This window comes from Cylas formicarius, unplaced genomic scaffold, assembly GCF_029955315.1.
Source record: "Cylas formicarius isolate icCylForm1 unplaced genomic scaffold, icCylForm1.1 PGA_scaffold_10__41_contigs__length_53128322, whole genome shotgun sequence".
NCBI lineage: Eukaryota > Metazoa > Arthropoda > Insecta > Coleoptera > Brentidae > Cylas > Cylas formicarius.
In genome coordinates, this window is record NW_026844214.1 from 12182618 (window position 1) to 12205938 (window position 23321).

Consider the following 23321-nt stretch of genomic DNA (forward strand, 5'->3'; position numbering starts at 1 on the left):
TCTTCCTTTTCATGCTTTTTCAACTGGAGGATAGGTAAGGATAGGTACATGGACTATTTATTTAAACCATTTTTTTATAATAGAGCTATAATATCAACACCAAATCTTTTTGTGTAAATTATTTTTACGGTCCGCTGACTCACGCAACGCATTATAATTTTTAGAGTAAACCGAGACCGAAATGGAAAAGTTCCTCGACATATGTCGGTAATGCGCGAGTGTTCTATGTAAATGTAATTGTTGTTATATTTAAATAAGAAGAAATTCGCTTTCGTTTGGTAGTACTTTGAGGTTATTGCATAATAAAAATGTAAGTGTAATAAAAGCAGCAAGAAATGAAATTCGCCGGAATTTTTATTTCGCTTTCTACAATTGTGGCCTTACTTTATTTTTTCGGCGTGCTGTTTTTCTTATCCGACCATGAGCCGCACGATAACTGTCAAATGACTTATATGTTCGAATATCCTCAGTACATTGTAATTACGTGATATACTTGAATCAGCACCTAAAAATATTAAGTTTCAAATATGTTCTAGAGAATTTCACAAAGTATTGATCGAAAATATCCCAATTATGGCCTTTTTGTTTATGGCGAAGGTAGAACTACTGCAAAAGCTAGGAATATGGATTTCAATGGGATTCCCATATTATTTGTTCCTGGTAACTCGGGCTCTTACCAGCAAGGTACAACCTTATTTTAAAATGCGTTACGTACTATGTACCAGTCTTTTAGTGAGGTCACTTGCATCAGTAGCTTTAAGAAAAGCATTAAACTCTAGAACAAATTATCATTTTGACTATTTTACTGTGAATTTTAATTCAGAGTACAGTGCTGTCTATGGTCCTCTGTTAAATTGCCAATTAGAATATGTAAATCATTCTATATATAGAGTGTTAGAGTTGTATGGCAAAAATGCAAATGGGGCTAAACAGGTCATTCTGATTGGCCACTCCATAGTAAGTATGCATCTGTTTTCCTATGTTTACCACACATTAAATATTATTTGAATTAATTTTTAGGGCGGTGTAATAGCAGAAAAAGTTCTCTCACTTTTGCCCATTGGTTCAAATGTGGTTCCTATGGTCATAACATTAGCAGCACCTTTTCAAAGACCTTTAATTATTTTTGATAAATATTTGGAAGACTTTTATTGGATGTATCAAAATAGTCACGATAATACAAATATTTTTAGCATTGCTGGTGGGTTCAGCGATTTTTTAATTCCAAGTTATTTGACAGAATTGAATGACAATCATTCAATACATTTAGTGGTAAATATCATAACATTGCTTAAATGATTTTTAAGAAGATATTGAACTACATTTTTTAGACTACTAATATTCCCCGCTCATGGATAGAGGCTGGTCATGTCCAAATCGTTTGGTGTAAACAAACAGTCTTGGCTTTAAACAGAGCACTTTTTGATATTGTGGATTTTAAAACTAAAAAAATTATCAGTAACAAAACAAGCATAGAAAACATTTTTAAACATCATTTAATTAGTGTATGTCAGCTGCATTTGAAAATTAGTATTAATTTGTTATAGGTTTTGATTTTAGAATAGCGGTACAAAAGTTCATCTCAGGTCAGAACTTACAAAGCAAACAAACCTTGAATCTAATGGGGAATGGATAGAGAATCTGAATAAACAGTTTTCAGTACAATGGAAGAAAGGTGTAAGGCAACCTCACTGGCATATGATAGGGCTGACCAGTCAGCCTAACTATGAAATGTTGACAGTGTTAGCTGTAAACATGGAGACTCAAAATTGGATATATGCTTGTAATGCCGCTTATACAAAAGGCGCAAGCCGCGTATGGTAATTGCATTTATTTTTATTTATTTGGAACAGGTGGAACCTCAAGTTACTTTTAGTTTAAATGGGCTGCATCTGTCTCATTTTTCCGAAATTATACCTTCTGCTAAATATAAACGTCGGTTAATCACACTCAACATGCACAAACTGCGTAAAAGTAATTTTGAACTCACACATGTTGTGTTTGCTGCTATGCCTACTTCAGAGCCAGTAAGTTATTTATATTTATTTAATAAACTGAAATCACAGGCCGATATTTCTAATTGAGTTTTAATTAAGTCAAAGGTTTTCAGAATCTCATTTATTTCAGCTTTCCTTCCATGTAGATAACTATGGATCTTTCGAACGAAAGTGCATCGTATCATTACCACTGTTACCATTTAAAAAACACATAATTGTGCTTGAAACACCTCCGCGTGCAGTTATTTATAATATCCATCTTACAAATTTAAAAAATATGCTACAATCGTATCAGATCTTTGTGGAACCAAATAATTGTTCAACAGTAGAACACCATGCTACTATTATATTAATTGTTCCTTGGAGTAATCAAAATGTGCATCAACACTTTATGTAAGATAAAATATTATATTAATTAGTTTAGTCTAACCTTTGCATTTTTTAAGGAAAAAAGTGAACAATCCATTTCATTTGCGACTACAAGGAGTCAAACCAAAAAATTCTCAGCCAGCTCACCTTAAATTAATTTTAGAGCCAACATGTACTTATAAAATCAGGTAGCGGTCGTCAATATCACAGTAACAAGTTACCTTATGGTATTCATTTTTAGCGCCAAAGTCCACGTGATTGGCATGTTTGGTCAAATGGCTAGACTTTATTCTCCTCTGCTACTATCAAACATTGCCATTGTAGTTTTGTTGGGCTTTCAAGAACTGTTGCTTCAAATAAGTAGTTGTAAAAAGGGCACTATATTTTTTCCACCACTTATAGGGAGTGTTAAGCATGGAAGCATTATACTACTGTCTATGGCCATAAACAAATTGTTAAGGTAATTATAAATAGTTTAAATTAGTAAGTTTTAATTTTAATAATAGTTTTAAATAAAAGTTCACAAAATTTATATATATTTTAATCTTGTTTCTGATGTCGTGTTTTGCTAAAATTCTAATCTATCTAATCCATCTAAAATTTTACTGTTTTTTCGGGAACTAATAGCAACCTCTTTGATGTTTTAAATTTAAAATTACTCGATTTTATCAGCAACTTTCTTTCCTTATAGTAGATTATTTCAATAAAACTACCAGACTGCCTTTTTAACGAAAGATACAAAATTAAAACGTGACAGAAATTAACAATTTATTTCATCATTGTGTTAAACAAAGAATGAGAGAAGGAATTAATTTGTCAGATTAATTGGTAAAACCATGAACCTAATGTTTTTCTTGAAATATTGCTTTCAATTCAGCAGTGGACATATTTTTAGTTTTCCATTTGTTCTTTCTTACGTGCCAGTTCCAGACACTTTACTTTTTCCTAATGGAGGTGATGATCTGACAGATTTTCTTTTAATGCCAATCCTAATGTACATGGTAAGCAGCATTATTGTTGCAATCTTGGTCAGTGGATATTACTTATCACTATTTGCTTTGGAGTCCACTATACACAAATTGGTGACAAGGCAAGTATATCAAGATTTTTTTTATATGCTATAAAATAAGTTTTTGTGTTGCAGAGTTTTCGCCAGGACCGTTACATTCACAATAAAATTTTCAGATTATTTGGTAAAATTTTTGCAGAGGGTACCTTTTGTAGTAATTGGGTTCCTTATTTTTCTATGTATGTCGACTTGCGGGGGCTTGGGTTTATGTGTTGGAATGGTTTTTTATTTTCTTAAAGTAACTTTGTTATTTTAGCGTACTTTTCGGTCCATAATTGAATGTTTTCAGCTGACGGAAATGTCACAGGATTATGTTGAAGATGTAATATGGATTGTAGTTAAGCGAATAGTGAAAAGATGCAAATATGCATTAAGTCATAAAGAGAACAATGCTCTTTCTAAAAGCAAAAATGAACAAACACAGAATAATGGTAAACATTTCTTAATGGAATCAAAAAATTCTGTGGCAGACTCCAAAAAAGGTGAAACGGAAGGAAGAAATAATCTTAATAACCAGAATATGAACAAAGATGTAACAAATGAACAATCTTATAGTCCAATATTCTTCCATACTGCATTATTTTTTATCTGGGCACTGGTTACAATTTTGAATATACCTTCAGTATTGACATGGGCTCATAATTTCATGTAAGAGCTGTACAATTGTGTTTCTATACAATGAATGTGATATTTAAAGGAGACCCGACAAGCAGTTAATATTTAAAGTCAACATATAAATCACATTTTTGTCACATTAATTTATGAATGGTGCTTTCCGTTTTGCTGGGACTTGCTGTTTAGCATCACTTTATCTCGTCAATGTCAAACATTGTTGCCAAAAGAGTGCGAAGGCAACTGGTTCCCGATTCAGTTATACCATGTTTTTATTTATTGACTTGTCCAGTCCCCGCTACATATAATTTCTAATGACATTTGATTCTCCTGAATCAAATGCCATAATTATATACTTTTATTGCAGGTATAGTAAAATACTAATACCTGATGTGTCATTTTTGCCAGGATTGGTGTTGAGCATATGCGCTTTGCCTTTGTGGCATCTGGAACTTCCTAGAACTAACAGGTAAAAATGTCCAACAGTGCTAAAGCACTCTTGTAGTGAATTACATTTTTAGGAAATATGCATTTGAACTGCATATAGTTATCATTGGGCTGATTGTGTTTTGCCATGCTTATGGAACAATTTCAGTATTTAGACTAAATTATGTATTAACATTAATATTTGCCCTTGTTATCATCCAACAAGTATTTGCCCCTATTCAGGTAACCAGTGTTGAATCTGATGCTGAAGATGATCAACAGCAAAAGAAATATGAAGAAACGAAAATGAAGTTGGATTAATCTACATTGTCTCTAATGAAGCCTGTGTTAAGTTAAAAACAAAAATCTGCTAGCTGAATAGCAATAGCAGCAAATAAGCAGTATTGTGAAAAGTGATAGTTCAGACCTTATGAAGCAAAAAATAAAATGTACTTTTTTAACATCCTCAAGGTGGCCATCAACACTTTTCACATTTCAAATTCCAGTGGCGCACCAGGATCCTTATGTGCTGTACATTTCATGACCCAAGAAGAGTTATTGTATCAATTGTTTAAAAGGATATGTTTTAAAGAGCCTTATTATTTATTGAATAAAACATATTTTATCAAAATTCCAAACAAACTAACCTACTCCACTTCATACCACTACTCCAGGAGTGTGTGACCTATTAATCCTATACAATTTGCTTATTGTTTTGTTTGAATACTCTTATAACAGATATCTGCCTGTTAAGTTTTGTGTATTTAATATTAGGTGTAGGTTTCTAGGCTTTCCTTGGTAATCCTACAGTTTCCTAAGATCCATAAACATTTTACAAAACTTCTGGATTCCTCCAGTGTCGGTTTTTGCTGACGTTTCGCCTATCATCCTGTTGGCTTCTTGAGAGCTTGACTGAAACTGCAATTTCGACTCGACAGAAGTTTTGTAAAAATATTACAGCCTGTGGAAGTTTTTTTGAAAAATTAAGAGCCATAAACACTTGCACATGTCGGAATAGATCCACAAAATCCAGGAGGGAACAGGGAATTGCGTTCAGTGATTACCGCCAGCTTACCTCATTAAACAGGCTGAAGGTATTTTATATTAATGAAATTTAGCGCTGAAGTCGGTAGTAGAGACTTTATAACATGAGGACAAAATCATCAAATAAACAAATCTAGAATTATAGGCAAACAAATTTTCATGTTTTAAAAAGAATATTATGTGCATTTTATAATGTCTTATCTTATTTAATATTGGAATAAGTTCATTTCTTAAAAAACAATTTAGCAGTAAATCAGGGTACTGGGGACCTTGGGTACAATTTATTATTTTAAATTATTATTTTTTTTAAAATATCGAGAATTTTCGCACAACAAAAAAAAAACTAAACAAAAATATTTAAAAATATATTAACAACGTATATCAAATATCACACAAACGAAAATAAATACTATAGGTAACAATGATTTGTAAACATATTGCCCTGTGGCCAGATATAAATAATAAAAACACTTTATTTGTTCTCCATCACACAAAACCACAACATTAAAAAAAAGTATTTACAGTTTGTTACTGCCATTCCATAATAATGGCCAAAGAGCAACTCTATGCATAACTAACCCCAATTATTAAACAAAATCCGATGATAAAACTCATAGAATTTTCGACCATATGTGCAACAACCCCTCCACCAAATTATAGTCTTATACTGATCTTTGGCTAATATTTTTTAAATATCTATAGTACAATTATAAATGAAAATAAATGCTTTGTGATGTCCTTCCTTTTTCTTTTAAATGAAAGTTCCAATCGGAAACAAAATCATAACATCATTAAACTAGTCCTATAGCTGATATTTTGAAATGGCTGGACTTCATAGTCAACTGCAATTGGTTTGCCTTTTTGTTACCAACTTGGAACAATATCATTTTCAATCATTTCTGATAAATTACATTGACAATTTATATTCGGCGAAAGGCTGATTTCCTTTCCTAACCAAAACAAGAAATTATACCTTTACCATTGCCTTTTAAATGTTCATCTTTTTTTCAAGGATTAGAGCTTGCATAAAAACAAATTAAATGAATATATAAAAAATAGAGAGTGTCACAGTACCCTTAATGCTATAATGCAAGCAAACTATAGACCTTACTGTTAAAACACAAGTCATAAACTTAAAAAGTAAATAATTTTTTATGTAGAATGTGGAAGTACTTTTATAAATTTACACAGTTCTTCTGATAAAATGGAAAGACCAACAAATCATTCTCCATGCTGGTGCACTTTGAGTAAGTTCTGGGTTAACTCCAACTCACATCATATCCTTTCCAACCTAAGTAGGGTGTTAAATGTACAGTTCTACCTCTATAATGGAATGTTACAATGCCTTTGTAAGCAGTACGGGGTACACCACTCTAAAATTTATAATTAATAAATTATTCTGTTATTAATCTAAGCATTTAAATGTTAATTTGAATGTAATAATATATTTTATATTTTATTGAACCCAAGAAACCCAAGTAATTTATAATTACATATTAGGTTTATTACCTTAAAGTCGTCCATAAGTCCAAACTTCTTTGTTATTAGTTTGTACTCACTCATTTTTTCATACATCATACGGACTGGCCCTTGAAAAGCGATTTTGTTATAATAAAGATCCTCATAATCCACTAGAGGACATTTATATACATTTTTTACAAATTCCCTATCATAATTCTCCTAAAATAATGGGAATTAGAAAACATTAACGATAGATAGAGTTGGAGTAGGCCCCTAATTCATTACCTTTAATAAATACGAGAGATTTAATTTGATGAAAGGCACATTCTGTTCATTAAGTGTAATATATTTCAGATGTTTTTCAAAAAACATTCCACTAAAATAGATAAGCATCAAAATGGTGATGTTGAATAACCTAAATATCTTACTTTGACACACCAATTTTTCCAAATGTACGTGTCCTAGAAATTTCTGGTCGAATACATGACCTATCTCGTCTTTGAGAGGGGTCTCTCATCCAGTCATCCCAATAACTAATAATAATAAAATAATATAGTACAATATAACAAAATCATTAAAGTGCAAACATTGGAGAATACTTACGATATGGGCCATTTTGTATAAAGTTCTAACCAAAGCTTCCTAGTAAGCATCCATCCTAAACCAGGAAAAAAATCAGTTCGGTACAACAAATCAGGTCGATCTAAATTGATCAAATCTTGTTTTCCATTATCATTCCAAGCCGATATGCACCATAAGCTTTCATCTTTTAAAAGTAAAGGATAGGTGGCCAAGAAATACTCAAAAAAATCTGGAGCAACTTCTAAGTCATCTGCAATTATAGCATTTGATAGTTGGTAGATTCTTATTCACTAATCTAATAAAGCAGCTAAATATTTAACTGAACATAAAGTACCTTCCACTATTATAACAGAAGAGTAATTAAAATGAAAAAACATTTGGTTTAGAGCCCAGCCATAATGCCGAGCTATTTTAAAATATCCTTTAAATTTCTTCTCTTTGGGTGGCACTTGTATATCAGACTGATCTGGTTGCTGAATCAGCGTAATTTGGGAGCTATACTTTTTTATAGCATCTGTTGTTTCTTCATGATCACAATCCTACAACTTGGCATTGTATATTATTGACAAAAATTTACAGTTTAACAAGATTTTAAAATGGGGACATTTTTATTACCTGGCTTACAATGATTGGAAACCGATTTTCATCCGTTCTATATTGTAAGAGCTTATCTAAGCACCGAGTAACTGTTATTCGATTACATGCAAATACAAGCACGGGTATTTGAATATTTTGCAAGCCAAGAAAATTATTTTTGGAGTTCTCCATATATTTCTTATTTTCTAAAAATTGTTGAGCTTCACTTATAAGAGCTTTATTCATGACAAATTGTTCTTCCAAGCCATTTTCTAAAGTCATTAGTTGACCATCTATACTACCAGTTGAATCTTTATTTCTGTTGTATGTCAAGTTATTAATAAGGAAAACATAAATTATAGACCACCACGCCAATAATATTATTCCAAGTATTAGAATTGTGCGTTTTAACCGCATTTCTTATATGATACAAAAATTATTTCCACGTCTAAAAAATAAAACGTTTACATATCACAAAAGATTTTTTTAAAAGATGATTCTTTTAATTTTTATCATTACCTCACATTTTTCTTTGTTTTTTTTTTAAGGAAAGTGGTATAAATTATACTTGCACAAAAAGAACTTCATGTTACTGTCAATTCAAGCATGCCTGGTTCATAACACACAAAAAACTAAACATTGGTCGCATTCAGCGGACGTAGCAAAGCGCCCCCGTTTTTGACATATGTAGAGGTTATGGTGTCTTATTTTTGTTTGGGTGTTGTTGATTTTGAAATTTAGATTTTTTCGAAGATATATCTTATTTACTGTTTGTGTGTAGTGCTGCTGGTTTAACAAGATTGCTTTCAAAAAATTGTCGCTGGGCGGGGTAAGTTCGTAGTGCCTAGCGCGAAGCAGCTTTTTATTATAAAAAGAAGAAAATTAGGGGTTTTTGTCCTTAAGGGCCGCGTTGTTTATCTATATAATTGAATTGTGCATGCACGATGTATAAAATGCTTTTCACATCTCGTCAAACTTCAAACTTATGGCAAACTTTCTCGCTCACCCTGTATTATAGACGAAAACTGAATCTCTCTCTCGACACAGTATTCGATACTGTTCAAATGAAATTATACCATTTCTTACAGTTTTTTAGTTATCACCAATAATTTACCCAAAAAACGGAAAATTTTATTATCTTTTAGATTCTTTGCCTATAAACGACACACCCTGTATATAATTTAAACAATGTTCGAAATGAAGTTTATAGCCCTGGATCTCCCACGTTTCCTGGTCCAAGAATTTTTCCAATAGAGTAAATGCTTTTCCACAAAATAATCTTTTTCTGAAACTATGCAGTACGCCGTAATAGTTAATGACGTTATGGCATTTAGAGTGAGCCCGAGGAATGGTCATTTTCATATTGATTTTTTCAAATATCTGGAACAGCGTATGTGATAGACGAAAACCGTAAACAAAAAAATTGTAACTATCGATGTGCACTATAATATTGTATAAACCAATTAGCTATATTTTTTACGAATTTTGTTTTACGTCTATTAATTTACTCCGGAAAGGGGCAATTTTTAAGATCTTTTAGATGTTTGTCCATAATTGAAAAACCCTGTATATAATCGAAAAAAATGCTTAAAATAAATGTTATAGAACTGGATCTTCCTCGTCTTTTGGTTAAAGAATGTTGCCGATCGGGGTAATAGTTTTGGAGAAAATTGTTTTTTTTCTGGAAACCAAAATAACGCAAAAAAAATCTAAATTTTCTACCTCCCTGCCAAATTTGAAGTCGATAGCAGCAAATTTAAGACACTTGTTACATTTCCTAATGTAACACGGCAGATTTTGAACACCCTGTGTAGGTGAAAACCTTAAATACAAAAGTTTTAGCTGTCTATGCGGGCTATATCGCAATGTCAATGAAAGTGACATCTGAATCATAGTCACAGAACAGACAAAAAAAAAATTTTTTTCGACGGTATTCTTTCCTGTACCAATTTCGATTTTCATAGGACCTACCGTTACCGAGATATAACAGTTTTATACGAGCGTAGATACTTTCGAATAATTCGATTTCATGGATTTTCGAAAGTAACAAGTGTTAAAGTGGAAACGTCTTTGTATTCTTGTACCTACTACATCAATAATTGGTAGAACGAGATGACGGAGGATAATTTGGTTAAATGGGTTTAGAATTAGCAAAACCAATTTGAATATTTGAGGATAAGACTGTAAGGAGTTATGAAGGGAACTTAATCTTAGAATATTTTGCAAACTTATTATAAGAGGTCTATTTTAGAATTTACCACATCTAGCATGTTTTGGAGTAGCGAAATATTTGATATGTTTAAAATAGGAGCTACCACATCTGGAAGTAGATATTGCGGATGAGGGTGGAAATGAAGAGAGACACCAAATAGCAAATCTGGTTTTATATCAAATAAAATATGCTTTTGAATTATTGGTCTTTTTCTTTGTAATTCACAAAATAAGTGCAAAATTATATTTATTTCCTACTGGATTTTCTTGCTTGTTTCAATGGCATTCCGTAAGAGGTTAATTTCTTATACTTGAGCTTACTCGATGTTTGTCAACCTTCCTAGATAAAACATTCCACTCTTTGACTCCCTAGTCTTGGTAGTTCTAAAATGAAAATATGTTATAAGCCTTTCATTTTTTCTAATTATACCAATAAAAAAAAATTGTTGAAACTAACATACGGGGTGGATACAGGTTTTGCTCTGATTGGAGTGGTTTCCATCTGCGGAGTCACTGGGATATCACCGCACGTTTCCGCTACGGCTTTGTAATTTGAAATGTCGAGAGCCCTTTGCTACGTCCGCTGAATAAACCATTGAATACTTACAAAATTAGGTATTTTCACCAAGGACACTCGCCCGTTCCCGTTATTCGTTGAGAATTATTAGTAATTGTTAATGTTGGGAGTTGGGGCTACGAAAGTAAAGAAGATGAACTTAGATGTATATTCTTTTATTACATAATAAGTTTTATTTGGGTTTGGTTAGTCGACTGGACTGTGGGTAAGGAAATTTGTTAAGTTAAAATACGCCATCTGCGCAAGACTTGTCAATTAATTTGTAAATATTTTGAAATATTTGATATAGCCCCAAAAAGAAAAAGAAGATAATGCAAAATTAGATTGCTTATACAAGGGTTGATTCTGTGGTGAAGCATTGCACGCGGCGGTTTAACCTCTGTTCGCTCCCGACAGAATCCCATGTATTCGTCCCAAAAAGTTTGATATCGGTTTCCACGGTGTGGATTTAGTGTTTTGAGTGTTCAGTGTACGTCTTAAAGTGATATTCGTCGTCGGCCCCGTCTTTTTTCCCTGTTCACGCCGGTATGGAAGCGGGGGAAGCCCATTTTTTTGGTATGGGTCAGAATCGTTTTTTGCTAGCTGAGCAAATTTTTGTTATATTTCAACTTCGTACGTGTTGGTCTTTGACCGAAAGCGAAAATCCTCGACGGAAGTCGGCAATGGGCAAATGATCCTAGCAGACGCGCCCAACAGTGTTTGTGAAACGCATAATTAACTTCACTTATACAAGGGTTAGGGTGCCATTGCATCAAATGAATGGATTTAGGTTATGTATAATGAATTTATTGTAATTTATTTTATGAATTGGGAAAAATGCAACAAAGAGAGGAGAAACAATTAGACTCTGCGTTAGAATCTATAATACTACGTGTAAACGATTTAAAAGCTTCCCTAGCTGCTCTGATATACAAAGTTGAAAATGAATATGAAACCATGAACTGGCCAAAATTTCTAGATAATTATGCGTTAATATCTGGACAGGTAATTAACAAATTCATAAATTCGGATTTGATTATTGAAAATAATTTCTTGTTAGCTAATATCATTATCAAAAGTGTTGAGTCATGATAAATGTCCCAACCTTCGAAATCTTACTGTTCTGCCGCTAATGCTATCGCCAGAGCGGGACGAACAATTAGCTCAACTTACAGAAGCCAGGGTGCCTACTTTCTCTCATGATGTTGTACCAGATTATTTAAGAACAAAATTGGAACCAATGGCAGAACAGAAAATGCTACAACTAGAGCATAAGGCTCAAAATCTCCAATATGACAATGCTCAGGTAACCTTTTCAGAATGATGGAGGTTGCAGTCAGTTAACCCTTTGCCTTTGTTTTATGTTAAGTTTAGTCAATCCCGTTTCCATCATGTTTGTCAGACTATGAGATTTTCTTTTCAATATTTTTTCTTGTACCAAATTGAAAATTCAATCCATTTAACACTCCAACTACGAATAATAGAAAGATATTTTAGAAACAAATAGCAGCATATCAGAAAGTTGTTACACATGTTTGGGATATAGTTAACAAAGCTAGAGAAGAATGGGAAGTAGAATCTTCTTCACGTGGAAGTACCCATCAAAACTCCAGTGTTTCTGATACTCACCTGTTAGTCGCTGCAGTAGGCATGGGTAAAGGTTTAAAGGTTCGCTTATATGTTAAGTATGCTACTGCTAGTTTATTGGTTGGTTTTTTAGATGGGACCAAATCCTAACGGTCAACCAAATCCGACATCCGGTGGAATGATGGTAGCCCCACAAGGACGACCAGGTGCTCCTCCACCACAAGGCGCAATACCATCCAGCACGCAATCAATGACAATGAACAAAGCACCTTCCGGCATAAAAACCAATATTAAAAGTGCTACTCAATTGCATCCATATGGGCGCTAAATTACAATTGAAAGTTTGTTTTTGACATAGAACAAATTATTGTTAGTGCAGACTGCACTTTATGAAGTAACATAATTTTACAAGTTGAAATTTCTGTGTACTGATAAAAGCATGTATCTTATTTTATAATTTATAGGAACAAGCAACTCATCAAATACACCAATGGCTTGCAAATATATTTTTAATTTCTCGAGATATTTTTAAAACTGTGTCTAGAAAATATTAGAATAAAAAAAAAACAATAAATATATATGAAAGAAATAAGATTCGTGAAAAAAAGTAGTCTCTTTTCCCACATACCAAATAATTAAATAAAAAGATGATGCTAAAATTAACCCAATGATTGCACTAATTCACCCAAATTTGTATCAAGATATAAGCACTTTGACTCAAAAGCAATACCTATTAAAAAATAATTTAAATCTACAGAATGTTTCATAAAAGCATACCAATATATTTTTGCACTTCCATAATGGATTTCCACATTAATGCGCCACCCTGTATGGGAGTAATCAAAGTATATAATATCCAAATATAAATATAATATTTATTGTGAATAAACTACAAAATAACAGTGAAAAACAAAAATTATTGTAATAATCATAATTGCAACAAATACTTAGAAGTCAACCTAAATAAACAACATTTATTAAAGCATAAAATCAATTTCATAATCCTTTGCGCCAAAGAATAAAAAAATAACACCAAATATAAAAAATTACATTTAACAAAATTATAATATTAATATGAGCTGCTAATGGGGTTGTAATATTTTAAATAGTGAGATTATAAAGAAAAATAGATGTTGGTAACATGAAACAAAAAGTTAATTTTCCAATTATTATTCTCATGAAATTTGCACAAGTATTTTAATTACCAAAAATTTATATACAAAACGAGATATTACAATGGCATTTTCAATATTTGCTTGCCATATTGAAATCACAAATAGTGTGAAGCAACCACGCCTACAGCAACCACAAAAAAAGTGTTTGCAAAAACAATTTCTCTGTTTGAAAATCACGCGATAGAAAATCTAACTTCTATATTTATAGACCAAAACTTTTTATGTTAAGTACAATGATTTGAAACGCCAACAACTAATCATAATAAATAGTTGCAAATGATATATGATATCATAAAACATTTTGAATAAGGAAAAAGCGCAGTAGATCAGCCCTATCTTTGAAGGAGCTATAAAACATTTGCCCAATGGATTAATTTTTTTATCATACTGAAGGCTCGAGAGTTTGGTTTTATTATGCAAACCTTTTTTCTACTAGGTTGCTTAGAAATGTGAAAGCAAGAAATCAACACAACTCATAGGTCTGGAAGATTTTACATATAGTTACGCCGTGATTTGTTACACCCACATGTTATGTACATTTTAGTGTGAATGATTCCGTGGCTATAATCATCTAATTGTCCTAAAACTCAAACTAGGGTAATCTTACTCATTCTGGATCTAACAGTAACACCAAGTTGGTTTACTTGAAATTTGCTCATCAAAATATAGTGCTGTAAGTACTGAAATTTGTTTTACATAATGTTGCAAAAAAAAAGAGTGAAGATATTGTGACTATAATAATGAAAAGTGAAAAATGTTAAGTGTGATATTAGGATTTGAATAACGTATTGATACAAATATCTGGTAATATGTGCTGGAGAGTAATCATTTATTTCATTAGGTCTGCAATTGCAATAATAAAATATAAAACAAACAACATAGAAATATAATACTTGTATATAATACGCCTTTTTCCTATGAATGTATACCAAAATGCTTGTTTGTGCATCAGCATCTATGTATTCTATGTACTTTTTGTTTATAATTTTGAAATGGCAAGAAACCTCTAGTTTTACTAAATCTCTAGTTTTTACTTGATCCCCTATATATTTACATTACTTTTAATAGCAGTAAATGTCACGTTTTACCGTTACACTTCGTCCGAAAAACGGAGGGCTATAAGAAGGAAATATATAATAAATGTTTTCCATTGCCCTACGCTTATATTAAAAGTAGTTCAAGTTTTCAACTTCATTATTTTTTTACTAAACTTAATGGATCTTTATTGCTAATATTTTTAAAAGCGGTGACAAAGAGAAAATACAGAACTGGGTTTGTTCTGGGGAAAATAGCAGTTACCAAAAAAAAAATCTATCCTGTATTACCTAATAATTATGTTGAAATAATATTATTTGATACATTGATAGAATCATTATGTCAACTTGCGTTTTACTTCTTTTTTACAGCCCTCCTCATTCGGAGATTGGATATGCAATTCAATTGAACAGGATTAAATAGCAAAATATGTTGGGTATTTAGGGCCACAAAAAATATCTATACCTTGCTCTTTGTGTATTAAAATACTAGTGTGAGACTATACGCTTTTCCTATTCAGATACTTTACTTATAGCTGCCTAAAATTATTTTTATTAAATAAAAGATTTGCTCGCTAAAAATAATCATACGCTAAAATCGTGGTTCTAGTTCAAAATTTAAATTTTTAAAAATTTAAATGTTTATATTATATTATGTTTTAATTTTAATTTAATGAGATCAATAGTGGAGATCGGGATAAAATAAAAATCGGATGTTTTACTTCGGTTATCAACCTATAGTCCTGTTGCTATTAAAACCGAAACCTATAGTTATGAACTTAAAATTTATGATGTTTTAGGACGACGGGGATAAACCTAATAACCTAATATAAGGTAAACTTTAGGTAACTTTATCTGCTAACCAGTCTCATTCATTACTAAACAACACTTCGACAGCTGCACAGATCAATTATGTAAATAATACTATTCTATTAAAACAAATCCCTAGGAAAGTATCATTTATTTATGGCTATTATTTTCAGGCAACCTGGACTGATTTTTTTTAGTGAAAAAGTTAGCCTTCTTTAGCATTTTTAAAAAAATCAAAGCATTATTACTAGTCAACAATAACTCATTTTAAGTTAAACACTTTTAAGTCATATGGTGAGAAAATAACGAGAGAGCCAGACCCATATAGATCGCAAGGTTTAATATTACGGCTAACCAAATTTTAATTTTTAAATAAGCTCCTAAAATGGGAAAACGTCAATAAACATTCGGTTCGGCTGTGATGTAAACAACTAAACTGAAAAAAAGGGAATAAAATCACCGTTTAGCTGTAAACAGTTGGTGTTTGATAAACGTGACATTGTACTGTTTTACATAAAAACGCGTTCACTTATTCTACAAAAACTTTTAAAATACTGACCAACAAATCGATATCATACAAATCCCGTTATTTACATAGATGAGCGGGAACAGCAGATTTAATTTCAATGTTTAACTAAACCAAAGAGTGGTTTATTCAAAACTCTTTCAATCACAAGTGGTTACAAATATTGCACGATTTAATTGGCCAATCTACAAACACGATTGTTAAAAAGGCACGTAAACGTTTTTTTACAAACGAAACCATTAAAATAATGTGGCAGTTAGTCAGTACTTTAACGTAGTATTAAAACAACTTAACATTCTTAATAATGAAAAAGAACAGAGTATTCTCTTACTATAATATCTCAGATTGTCTAGGCAATTCTGTACTTAATCTGGCGGAAGATAGCTGAATAATTTGAACTTGTTTCTGATGTGCGGTCTAACATCCTCCTTCTAGAAAGAGAATTAGAGAAATATTTTTTGTTTAGGTTACCATAGTTTTATGCAAGTTATACCGGGAACTAGGTGATTATTACTTGTGACGCACCATTTCTGAAGGGAAAAATAGTCAACCGTCCCGTTAAAGCGTCGGATAAAAACTATTATTCATATAACCTTAAAATAGGCCTATATGCAGGTCTGGACATGGCGGACGTTGCTACTGTCCGATTCCATTAAATCGGTTGAAGTTAGTGTTGTTTGATGTAAAATTGTGTTTTGTATATTTGTTAACTGAAGTAATGGAGGCGTAGTGCCTATAAATTGGGGAAATAGTGTTCTTCCTAAGCGGATTGCATATGGTTTTTTAATATGTTTCCAGATGTCTTATATTCACGCTGGTAACCAGGCCAGATAGGATCGGGTATCTCGTATGAGATAATTGCAGGAGCCGTTAGAAAACGTTATTTTATGACTATTTATTCAGAAGTTGCTCCACTGTATGAACATGTTAACAAACCTAGAGGATGATGGTCTAGTCCAGACCATTTGGTTACGAGGGCCTCCATTGATGATGTTGAATTCTATTTACTAATATTTGTAAGCCGACCAAATTTCCTGAGTTGCAGGGCCAAATAAACCAGTATAAAAAAAACTTCAAGTAACTATGTCCATTCACTGAGTTACAACTGGCCAAAAGAGCTCGAAACTTAATTTAAAATATTTGCCTACTTTAACGGTTTAATGGTTTTGACCAATCTGTTACTGAAACTAGGAGAGGAGATATTTTAAATGGCTTTGGAAATTTTTCCTTTAAAATGAAATTATATGAATGAAAACTACAAAAAAAAAGGTCTAAATATTTTGACCTAACAATTTGAACTGAAAAATGAAGATTTGTCTCCTTAAAATTTATAATATTGTAAAAGTAATAAATAAATTATGTGTTAATCAGACCATTTGAAATAGTAGACTTCATATACATTATTAGGAATAGTAGTGTGTATACTCTTGGCGACTTTAATTGTTATTTGAATGAAATAAATGTTTAATTCGGTTTCGTTTTAAAAACGTAACAATACTAAAATATATGCTTACCATTTGAACAAGATTTTCTAAGAAGGGTAACAATTTCATAAGTTCTGAATCAGTTCTGTCAACAAACCAGCTTTCTATAGGAATTCCATTGTTGAGCTGAAAAAATTTCGAAAATTACTTCAAACATATGGGCGATTTTATTAAAAATAAGTTTAACAGAAATGAGTGTCTGTAGGTTCAAATTTTGAAGAAAAAAATTTATATTGTTAATAATGTTAGAAGCGGCAACTTTGCATCATTCAAAATATTTTACTTTAATAGTGCAGTAATCGAAAACCAAAGCACAAAAAAAAAGTCTAGCACATCTAACATCAATCACCGGAGAGGATGCATACATACACACAAAATCACAAAATTATTTGTATTTATAATTCAGATCATTTCTGCGAGTTTTCTCCCACGTTTCACGTCAAGCTACTATTACTAGTACTACTACTACTATTAAATAACCACTAACCATTGCCCCTTATGTTGTTCGCAATTATGAAATTTAAATTTATCTTAATAAAAATGATCTGAATAATAAATCCAAATAACTGTGAGCTATATTAAAAATGACCCGTTGATTGATGGCAGGTGTTATTTTTTAAAATTTAATTTGGATGCTTTGTTTTTTGAGTACTACACTATTGTAACAGTAATTGTTCAGTTACTTTTTTTTAACTTGGATTTGTGATGTTCTAGTTAACACGAAGAATATATGGATCTTTGGATACCAAGTTATAGCCACTCCAAATTCTACACACTACATCTTATGACGAAAATAATTTCTTGGAGTACTTCCACTAATATTCTCCGCAAATATTTTAAAAAATAATACTTCCACAGGCTACTGTAATACTAATTACAAAACTTCCTGGATCCCTACTGTGTGGGTTATTGTTGAGTCAAACTTGCTAACGTTTCACTAATCATCCTGTTGGCTTCTTCATAACTTAAATGAAACTGTTCCAATTAAGATCTGAAGTTTGACTCAACAACAACCGACGCAGGAGGAATCCAGAAGTTTTATAAATACTAATAATTGATCAATTATTGTTAAACAGTGTAACATTCCACAACATTAATGCAAATGTCATTATTTGGGTTTTATAATTATCACAATTAATTCAAAACATTACTACAAATGGCAACTTCAAGTTTTAGTAAAATACTTTGCAGAAAAAAAAAATTGCAAGAGGCATTTAATAGGAAAGCATTGAGCAAAAGATTCAGGAGAAGGCAGTAAATCTAAAAATATAATAAAATATAGGGTATGCCACCTAATGCCATTATTGATGCGGCAACATTTCATTCTTTAAGATATTTTAATTCGGTAGAGCAGACTCAAAAATCTAAGATTCCAGATTTTCAAAAGGATTCTCTTTTTGTTTCTCCATATTATCATCAACCAGTAGAATTAGACCATTCTGAACATTGGCGGCTTTCAAGACTTTCCTAATTTGAATTGTTACCGAAGGTGAAATTTTAGGCGTGTCTTAATAATACAATTAAAAACCATTTTAAAAAAAGTAACATGTAAAGCCGACAGTATTTTTCCCTAACACAAAAAAAAGAATTTCTGATATGACACTCCTCCAAAAAAAATTTGTAAATTATCGGAATGGTTTACTTACATGATAACCAAAAGCTTGAGGTGAATTATCAATAATAATAGTTTTTGAAAGGTCCCTTCCAAGTATAGACAGGTCCTTAATGTAGTTTCCATTCACACAAACACAATGCTCTCGGAATAGGCGATATTTAATCCACTTTCTTTCAGGATCCAACAAATTTAAAAGCTTGTCTGCATAAACTCTCTTAGAGGCAGTGAACAATATGACTTCAAATATTTGAGAAACTTTCTCCATGAATTCCCGGAAAAATGGCCTGGTTCGGACATATACTGTATATGAACAGTCTTGAAACAAAACTGGAAAGTGAAAACTTGCATCACTCAATTCTTGAAGGCTGCAGTGTACTAGTGTTTCATCTAAATCAAGAACCTGGAAAGTCATATATTAGAAAACAAATAATTGGAGCAAAAAATTCCTAAACTTACCAAACTAAACTCGGGACTGGATCTCGTCTTCAATGGCAGAGCAGGACACTTGGACCGCATTTCAAAAGTAAGAGGTGGTAAATGCTTTATAAACAAATAAGGGTCGAAAACTTCCCAAGTATCCTCCACCTCAACATGCTCTGGTTGCGCATCCAATCGATCATGCTCTTGAGGAGGCACACTCGCAATCATGTTGGCATCGTGCATATTTGTTCCATACATGGATGCATAATCGTATACCACATTATTAATGTTAACATTTTTTGATATTTCTTCATCCAACATGTTTGTAAATTCTTGGGTATTTACATTACTCAGGTCGCCTATGTCTATTTGCAATTCTGAGTAATCATTTTTTAAAGATGGATAATCATAATATAAAGATTCGCAAATTTTTTCAGTATAAACATCATACTTTTGAAATTCACAAGACTTCTTATCAGTTAAATTGAACTGCATTTTGTCTAAATACGGGTCTACTGTTAACGCCTCAGAACATGTAATAAGGCTCGAATCCAATTCAATGGAACTACAATCATCAAGTTTAATCAGTAAAAGTCAATAGTTATCCCCGAAAATATTACCTATATTCTATTTCCTTTGGAAGATTGCCTTCTAAAATTGAAGGCTCAGTGGTCCTTTCATAAGAGCTTGTTGCATCATAAAACTCATAATATTTATTTGGTGTTGTAATATCACTTATATTATTAATGTTGGTAAAAGTTTCTACAGTTTTGTCACCATCTGGCAATTGATTATACAAATGAGGGACCACCTGTGCTTGGTAATTTTCCTTACATTCCTCAGCAACCTAAAATGATTTAAAAACTAATATTTCATCTCTTTTTCCATGTTTAAAAGGGTTACTTTACTTGAAAATTGAGTTTCACCCTCATTATTGTGAAATCGAAAATAATGGAAGAGTTTTACATGAACAGCATTTTATATGATACTGTTAGTTTAGTTTTTTGTGTTGTCTTTTTACTAAATTTAATAATTTATTTGAAAACAATAAAACATTATTAAATTTGAATAAATTCTAGAGCTTGTACAAACTTAGTTATTATGGTGACAAGTTGTAATTGGTAATACAAAAGTTTCCTTTTACAACTAAATTGTGATATAAAAATTTGGCTGCTTTCTTTTAAATTTGGAATTCATAGTAAATATTAATTTGATGGGTCATCTGTATCATTATGTTTAATTGCAAGGCATCTTTAAACAGACAGAATAACCAATTTACTATAAATTCAAATCCAAAGAGCATGTTAAATTAAATTAAACATACTGTAGTTTTCTGTAAACAAGCAGCATTTTTTTCACATTGCTTGGAATGAGAAACCTTTGTAACAGATATTGCAGAGGCCTTTGCAGCCCAGCCTTTTCTTAAATTTTGGCGACCCTTTCTGTGTGTACACAAGGATATTCTAGTTCTAACACGTTTTTCGCTACGCAGCCACATTCTGAAGTGTCCATCTGTTTATTTCTGAAAAAAGCATGAAAAACATTTTTTTTAAACCTCTTGTAACTGAAATTGCATATTACATAATTATATCAGACGCAGTGGATGATCATACAATAACTCTTTACAAACCGCATAGAAATCATTTCATAGTTTAAAAGCACTATTTTATTTACCCATATAACTAAAGATATTAACTATATTTTTATGAAGCACATTAGGGGAAAAATATTGTTATATTTTCTTCATGGATTTTTGTGTATTTAAGAAAAGAGACAATTTTTTGAATAAAAACGCAGTAAAATATAGGTACGCTATTTATTTTGTTTTAAATTTTCTGAAATTGTTAAAAATTAAATTATATTAAACCCACTTTTTGAAATTTCATTAATGATGGACGCATACAAAAAAAGGACAGCCTATGTGGTTGTTTTATAATCTAACAGTAAGAAAAATAAAAAAAGGAGTTGACAGAATTTATTGATTTTTCTTGTAGAGGTAAATATTACTGTCCAATTGGAAAGCAAAAAGATATTCCCGCCTTGTCAAAAAATGAAACCGGGTGTCCAATTTTAATTTAAAAACCTGTACAATTTCAGTATACATTCAAAGTAAATGTAGGCATGAATTTTAAAGTTAAGGGTTTATAAAAACTGTTTACAAACATCTATAGTAGCGGCTACCGAAATTTGGCGGTAATTGTATTTTTAATAGTTAACACGTTACCTACTACTTACCAATAATAAACTTGAAAATGGTTGTTGATGTTCACATCTTAAACAATAAATCAACCTTTTTTCCAGAAAAAGTTTCAATGCAATTTCCACACAAAACTATTCATCAAAATGGCGGCCCACGCGATTGAAGCTGTCCGAACGAAACGTTAACCTGTGCGCATGTCTAGTGTACAGGTTGGCAAGGTTAACATTCAAAAATATACAGGTGTTTCGAAAGGTGCACTAACCCCAGATTAGAATATTTCACCTCATAGAGAATTTAATAGTTTTGTTTTGATCGCTTAGGAAATACGATACTGAGATCACCAAAACCGAGAACACATTATGGGAATCGCATTTTCTGGCGGATTTTCTTTAGCATTCTATGCTAGAGATGTGTACCTACAAGTTAGACAGGCTGCGGAAGTTTATTTGAAAAAAAAATTGGTATCGGTTGAATTATGTAGTATTAGTTTGTTGTTGCTTTAGTGAACGTTTTGATTTATAACTGAGATGTCTGCATTGTGCGTTTTTGTTTTCGCCATTCACGTCGGATGGACCCAGATCACTGGGCGCGGCAGCGGGGGAAGTCGCTTTTGTTCCCTTTCTAAAGCACAGACTACTTATAGATGTATCCTGTGGTCAAAAGGAAACAAAAATTGGGGATATTAGAGTTCAGTGCTGGTTGTTTTATTCTGTGCTCAGACGGTTAAAGCATGGATTATAAAATGTGTATTAGTGGGACAGGTTCGGTGGAGATAGCCTTGAAGTTCTTGAAGCGGCGGTTTAGCTTGAAGAGCCAGCAAAAAGGAAAAGAAGATATTCTGTATATCGTTTTCATACCAGATTTGGATCTAGTAAAAGATTTATGAAATTTTATTAAGTACTATGAAGAAAACATTTTCCCATGTATCAAACATGGCTTTACTAACCCTCCGTCAGTTTTGTTTTTCATTTCTATCGCTATATTCTTTTGAACTCTTTTTTCAAACGGGTGGACTCTATTGGACGCATTGAATAAATTTTTTCCTATCGAACAAATAAATTCACTGCAATCACAGTATAAATAATAAACGTGTGTTTTCTATCACTGGTAGATTTACTAATAAACATGGCAAAAAAGATTTCCATTTTCCTCTTTACAAAAAAAAACGCCGTAGTTGATAGGTTTGTTGGAAGAACATATTATTTACAAAAAAATAAATTCAATGAAATTATCCCAATTTTGAAGAAAAAAATGGAAAATGGGTCTTCAGCCAATTCTGTAACAATTTTATACAAACTAGAAAATAAGAGCAAACTACAAAAATAATAGTGGTATTGAAGATTTTTAATAATTTATGATTTATTGTCTAACACTACCAATTTTGTTAAACTTGTTCTTCATCAGAACTAATCAAAGGATCTGATGATACAACCATTGTATAAATTGTTTAATAATATCTTCAGATAACATTCCTATCGGTAACAAAAGAGAATTTAATATCTTATGGAGAGTGGTAGGCATAGGATACCCAGGATCTAAAAATACAAACAATTTAGCAGTATCTAAT

The 23321-nt window shown here is 31.8% G+C and overlaps 4 protein-coding genes across 7 annotated transcripts; 2 read left to right on the forward strand and 2 right to left on the reverse strand.

Annotated features, from left to right (window-relative positions):
* Window positions 1-270: 270 nt before the first annotated feature.
* Window positions 271-5088, forward strand: LOC132708402 (GPI inositol-deacylase). 2 transcript variants are annotated; one of them, XM_060680717.1, is made up of 15 exons: window positions 271-476; window positions 537-684; window positions 734-957; window positions 1021-1272; window positions 1332-1505; window positions 1561-1820; window positions 1877-2027; window positions 2128-2390; window positions 2444-2554; window positions 2608-2826; window positions 3262-3456; window positions 3511-3673; window positions 3725-4083; window positions 4415-4516; window positions 4569-5088. In XM_060680717.1, exons 1-15 carry the CDS (start codon window positions 336-338, stop codon window positions 4792-4794), a joined length of 2988 nt encoding a protein of 995 aa, XP_060536700.1. In that variant the 5' UTR covers window positions 271-335; the 3' UTR covers window positions 4795-5088. The 2 variants fall into 2 exon arrangements, with proteins under 2 accessions (XP_060536700.1, XP_060536701.1); XM_060680718.1 differs by having other exon boundaries at window positions 4553-4679.
* Window positions 5089-5894: 806 nt separating this feature from the next.
* LOC132708405 (alpha-1,3-mannosyl-glycoprotein 2-beta-N-acetylglucosaminyltransferase) lies at window positions 5895-9842 on the reverse strand. 3 transcript variants are annotated; one of them, XM_060680722.1, is made up of 8 exons: window positions 8709-9842; window positions 8176-8584; window positions 7895-8099; window positions 7582-7810; window positions 7407-7511; window positions 7264-7354; window positions 7027-7197; window positions 5895-6890 (listed from the first exon to the last, which is right to left on the reverse strand). In XM_060680722.1, exons 2-8 carry the CDS (start codon window positions 8551-8553, stop codon window positions 6777-6779), a joined length of 1293 nt encoding a protein of 430 aa, XP_060536705.1. In that variant the 5' UTR covers window positions 8554-8584; window positions 8709-9842; the 3' UTR covers window positions 5895-6776. The 3 variants fall into 3 exon arrangements, with proteins under 3 accessions (XP_060536705.1, XP_060536703.1, XP_060536704.1); XM_060680721.1 differs by having other exon boundaries at window positions 5898-6890; window positions 8656-9842; XM_060680720.1 differs by having other exon boundaries at window positions 5897-6890; window positions 8176-9842.
* A 1188-nt stretch (window positions 9843-11030) lies between these two features.
* Window positions 11031-14293, forward strand: LOC132708406 (mediator of RNA polymerase II transcription subunit 8). Its single transcript, XM_060680724.1, has 4 exons — window positions 11031-11908; window positions 11964-12209; window positions 12401-12571; window positions 12624-14293. The coding sequence occupies exons 1-4, from the start codon at window positions 11741-11743 to the stop codon at window positions 12816-12818; spliced, it is 780 nt and encodes a 259-aa protein (XP_060536707.1). The 5' UTR covers window positions 11031-11740; the 3' UTR covers window positions 12819-14293.
* A 146-nt stretch (window positions 14294-14439) lies between these two features.
* LOC132708404 (uncharacterized) lies at window positions 14440-21928 on the reverse strand. Its single transcript, XM_060680719.1, has 7 exons — window positions 21790-21928; window positions 20879-21076; window positions 20175-20401; window positions 19591-20119; window positions 19166-19534; window positions 17550-17645; window positions 14440-16466 (listed from the first exon to the last, which is right to left on the reverse strand). Exons 2-7 carry the CDS (start codon window positions 21050-21052, stop codon window positions 16401-16403), a joined length of 1461 nt encoding a protein of 486 aa, XP_060536702.1. The 5' UTR covers window positions 21053-21076; window positions 21790-21928; the 3' UTR covers window positions 14440-16400.
* Between the last annotated feature and the right edge of the window lie 1393 nt (window positions 21929-23321).

What these genes read in the sequence shown, in the direction of transcription:
- LOC132708402 (XM_060680717.1), top strand. Translation starts at nt 336, where the DNA reads ATGAAATTCGCCGGAATTTTTATTTCGCTTTCTACAATTGTGGCCTTA. An exon ending in TTCTGATTGGCCACTCCATA is followed by an intron (nt 958 to 1,020) that starts GTAAGTATGCAT and finishes ATTAATTTTTAG; the next exon opens with GGCGGTGTAATAGCAGAAAA. An exon ending in GCCATAAACAAATTGTTAAG is followed by an intron (nt 2,827 to 3,261) that starts GTAATTATAAAT and finishes ACATATTTTTAG; the next exon opens with TTTTCCATTTGTTCTTTCTT.
- LOC132708405 (XM_060680722.1), bottom strand. Translation starts at nt 8,553, where the DNA reads ATGCGGTTAAAACGCACAATTCTAATACTTGGAATAATATTATTGGCG. An exon ending in TATACAAAATGGCCCATATC is followed by an intron (nt 7,512 to 7,581) that starts GTAAGTATTCTC and finishes TATTATTATTAG; the next exon opens with TTATTGGGATGACTGGATGA. An exon ending in GGAAAAATTGGTGTGTCAAA is followed by an intron (nt 7,355 to 7,406) that starts GTAAGATATTTA and finishes TATCTATTTTAG; the next exon opens with TGGAATGTTTTTTGAAAAAC.
- LOC132708406 (XM_060680724.1), top strand. Translation starts at nt 11,741, where the DNA reads ATGCAACAAAGAGAGGAGAAACAATTAGACTCTGCGTTAGAATCTATA. An exon ending in ATGCGTTAATATCTGGACAG is followed by an intron (nt 11,909 to 11,963) that starts GTAATTAACAAA and finishes ATTTCTTGTTAG; the next exon opens with CTAATATCATTATCAAAAGT. An exon ending in TCCAATATGACAATGCTCAG is followed by an intron (nt 12,210 to 12,400) that starts GTAACCTTTTCA and finishes AAGATATTTTAG; the next exon opens with AAACAAATAGCAGCATATCA.
- LOC132708404 (XM_060680719.1), bottom strand. Translation starts at nt 21,052, where the DNA reads ATGTGGCTGCGTAGCGAAAAACGTGTTAGAACTAGAATATCCTTGTGT. An exon ending in CTCAAGCTTTTGGTTATCAT is followed by an intron (nt 17,646 to 19,165) that starts GTAAGTAAACCA and finishes AAATTTTTTCAG; the next exon opens with CTCAACAATGGAATTCCTAT. An exon ending in TAGAAAATCTTGTTCAAATG is followed by an intron (nt 16,467 to 17,549) that starts GTAAGCATATAT and finishes TTCTCTTTCTAG; the next exon opens with AAGGAGGATGTTAGACCGCA.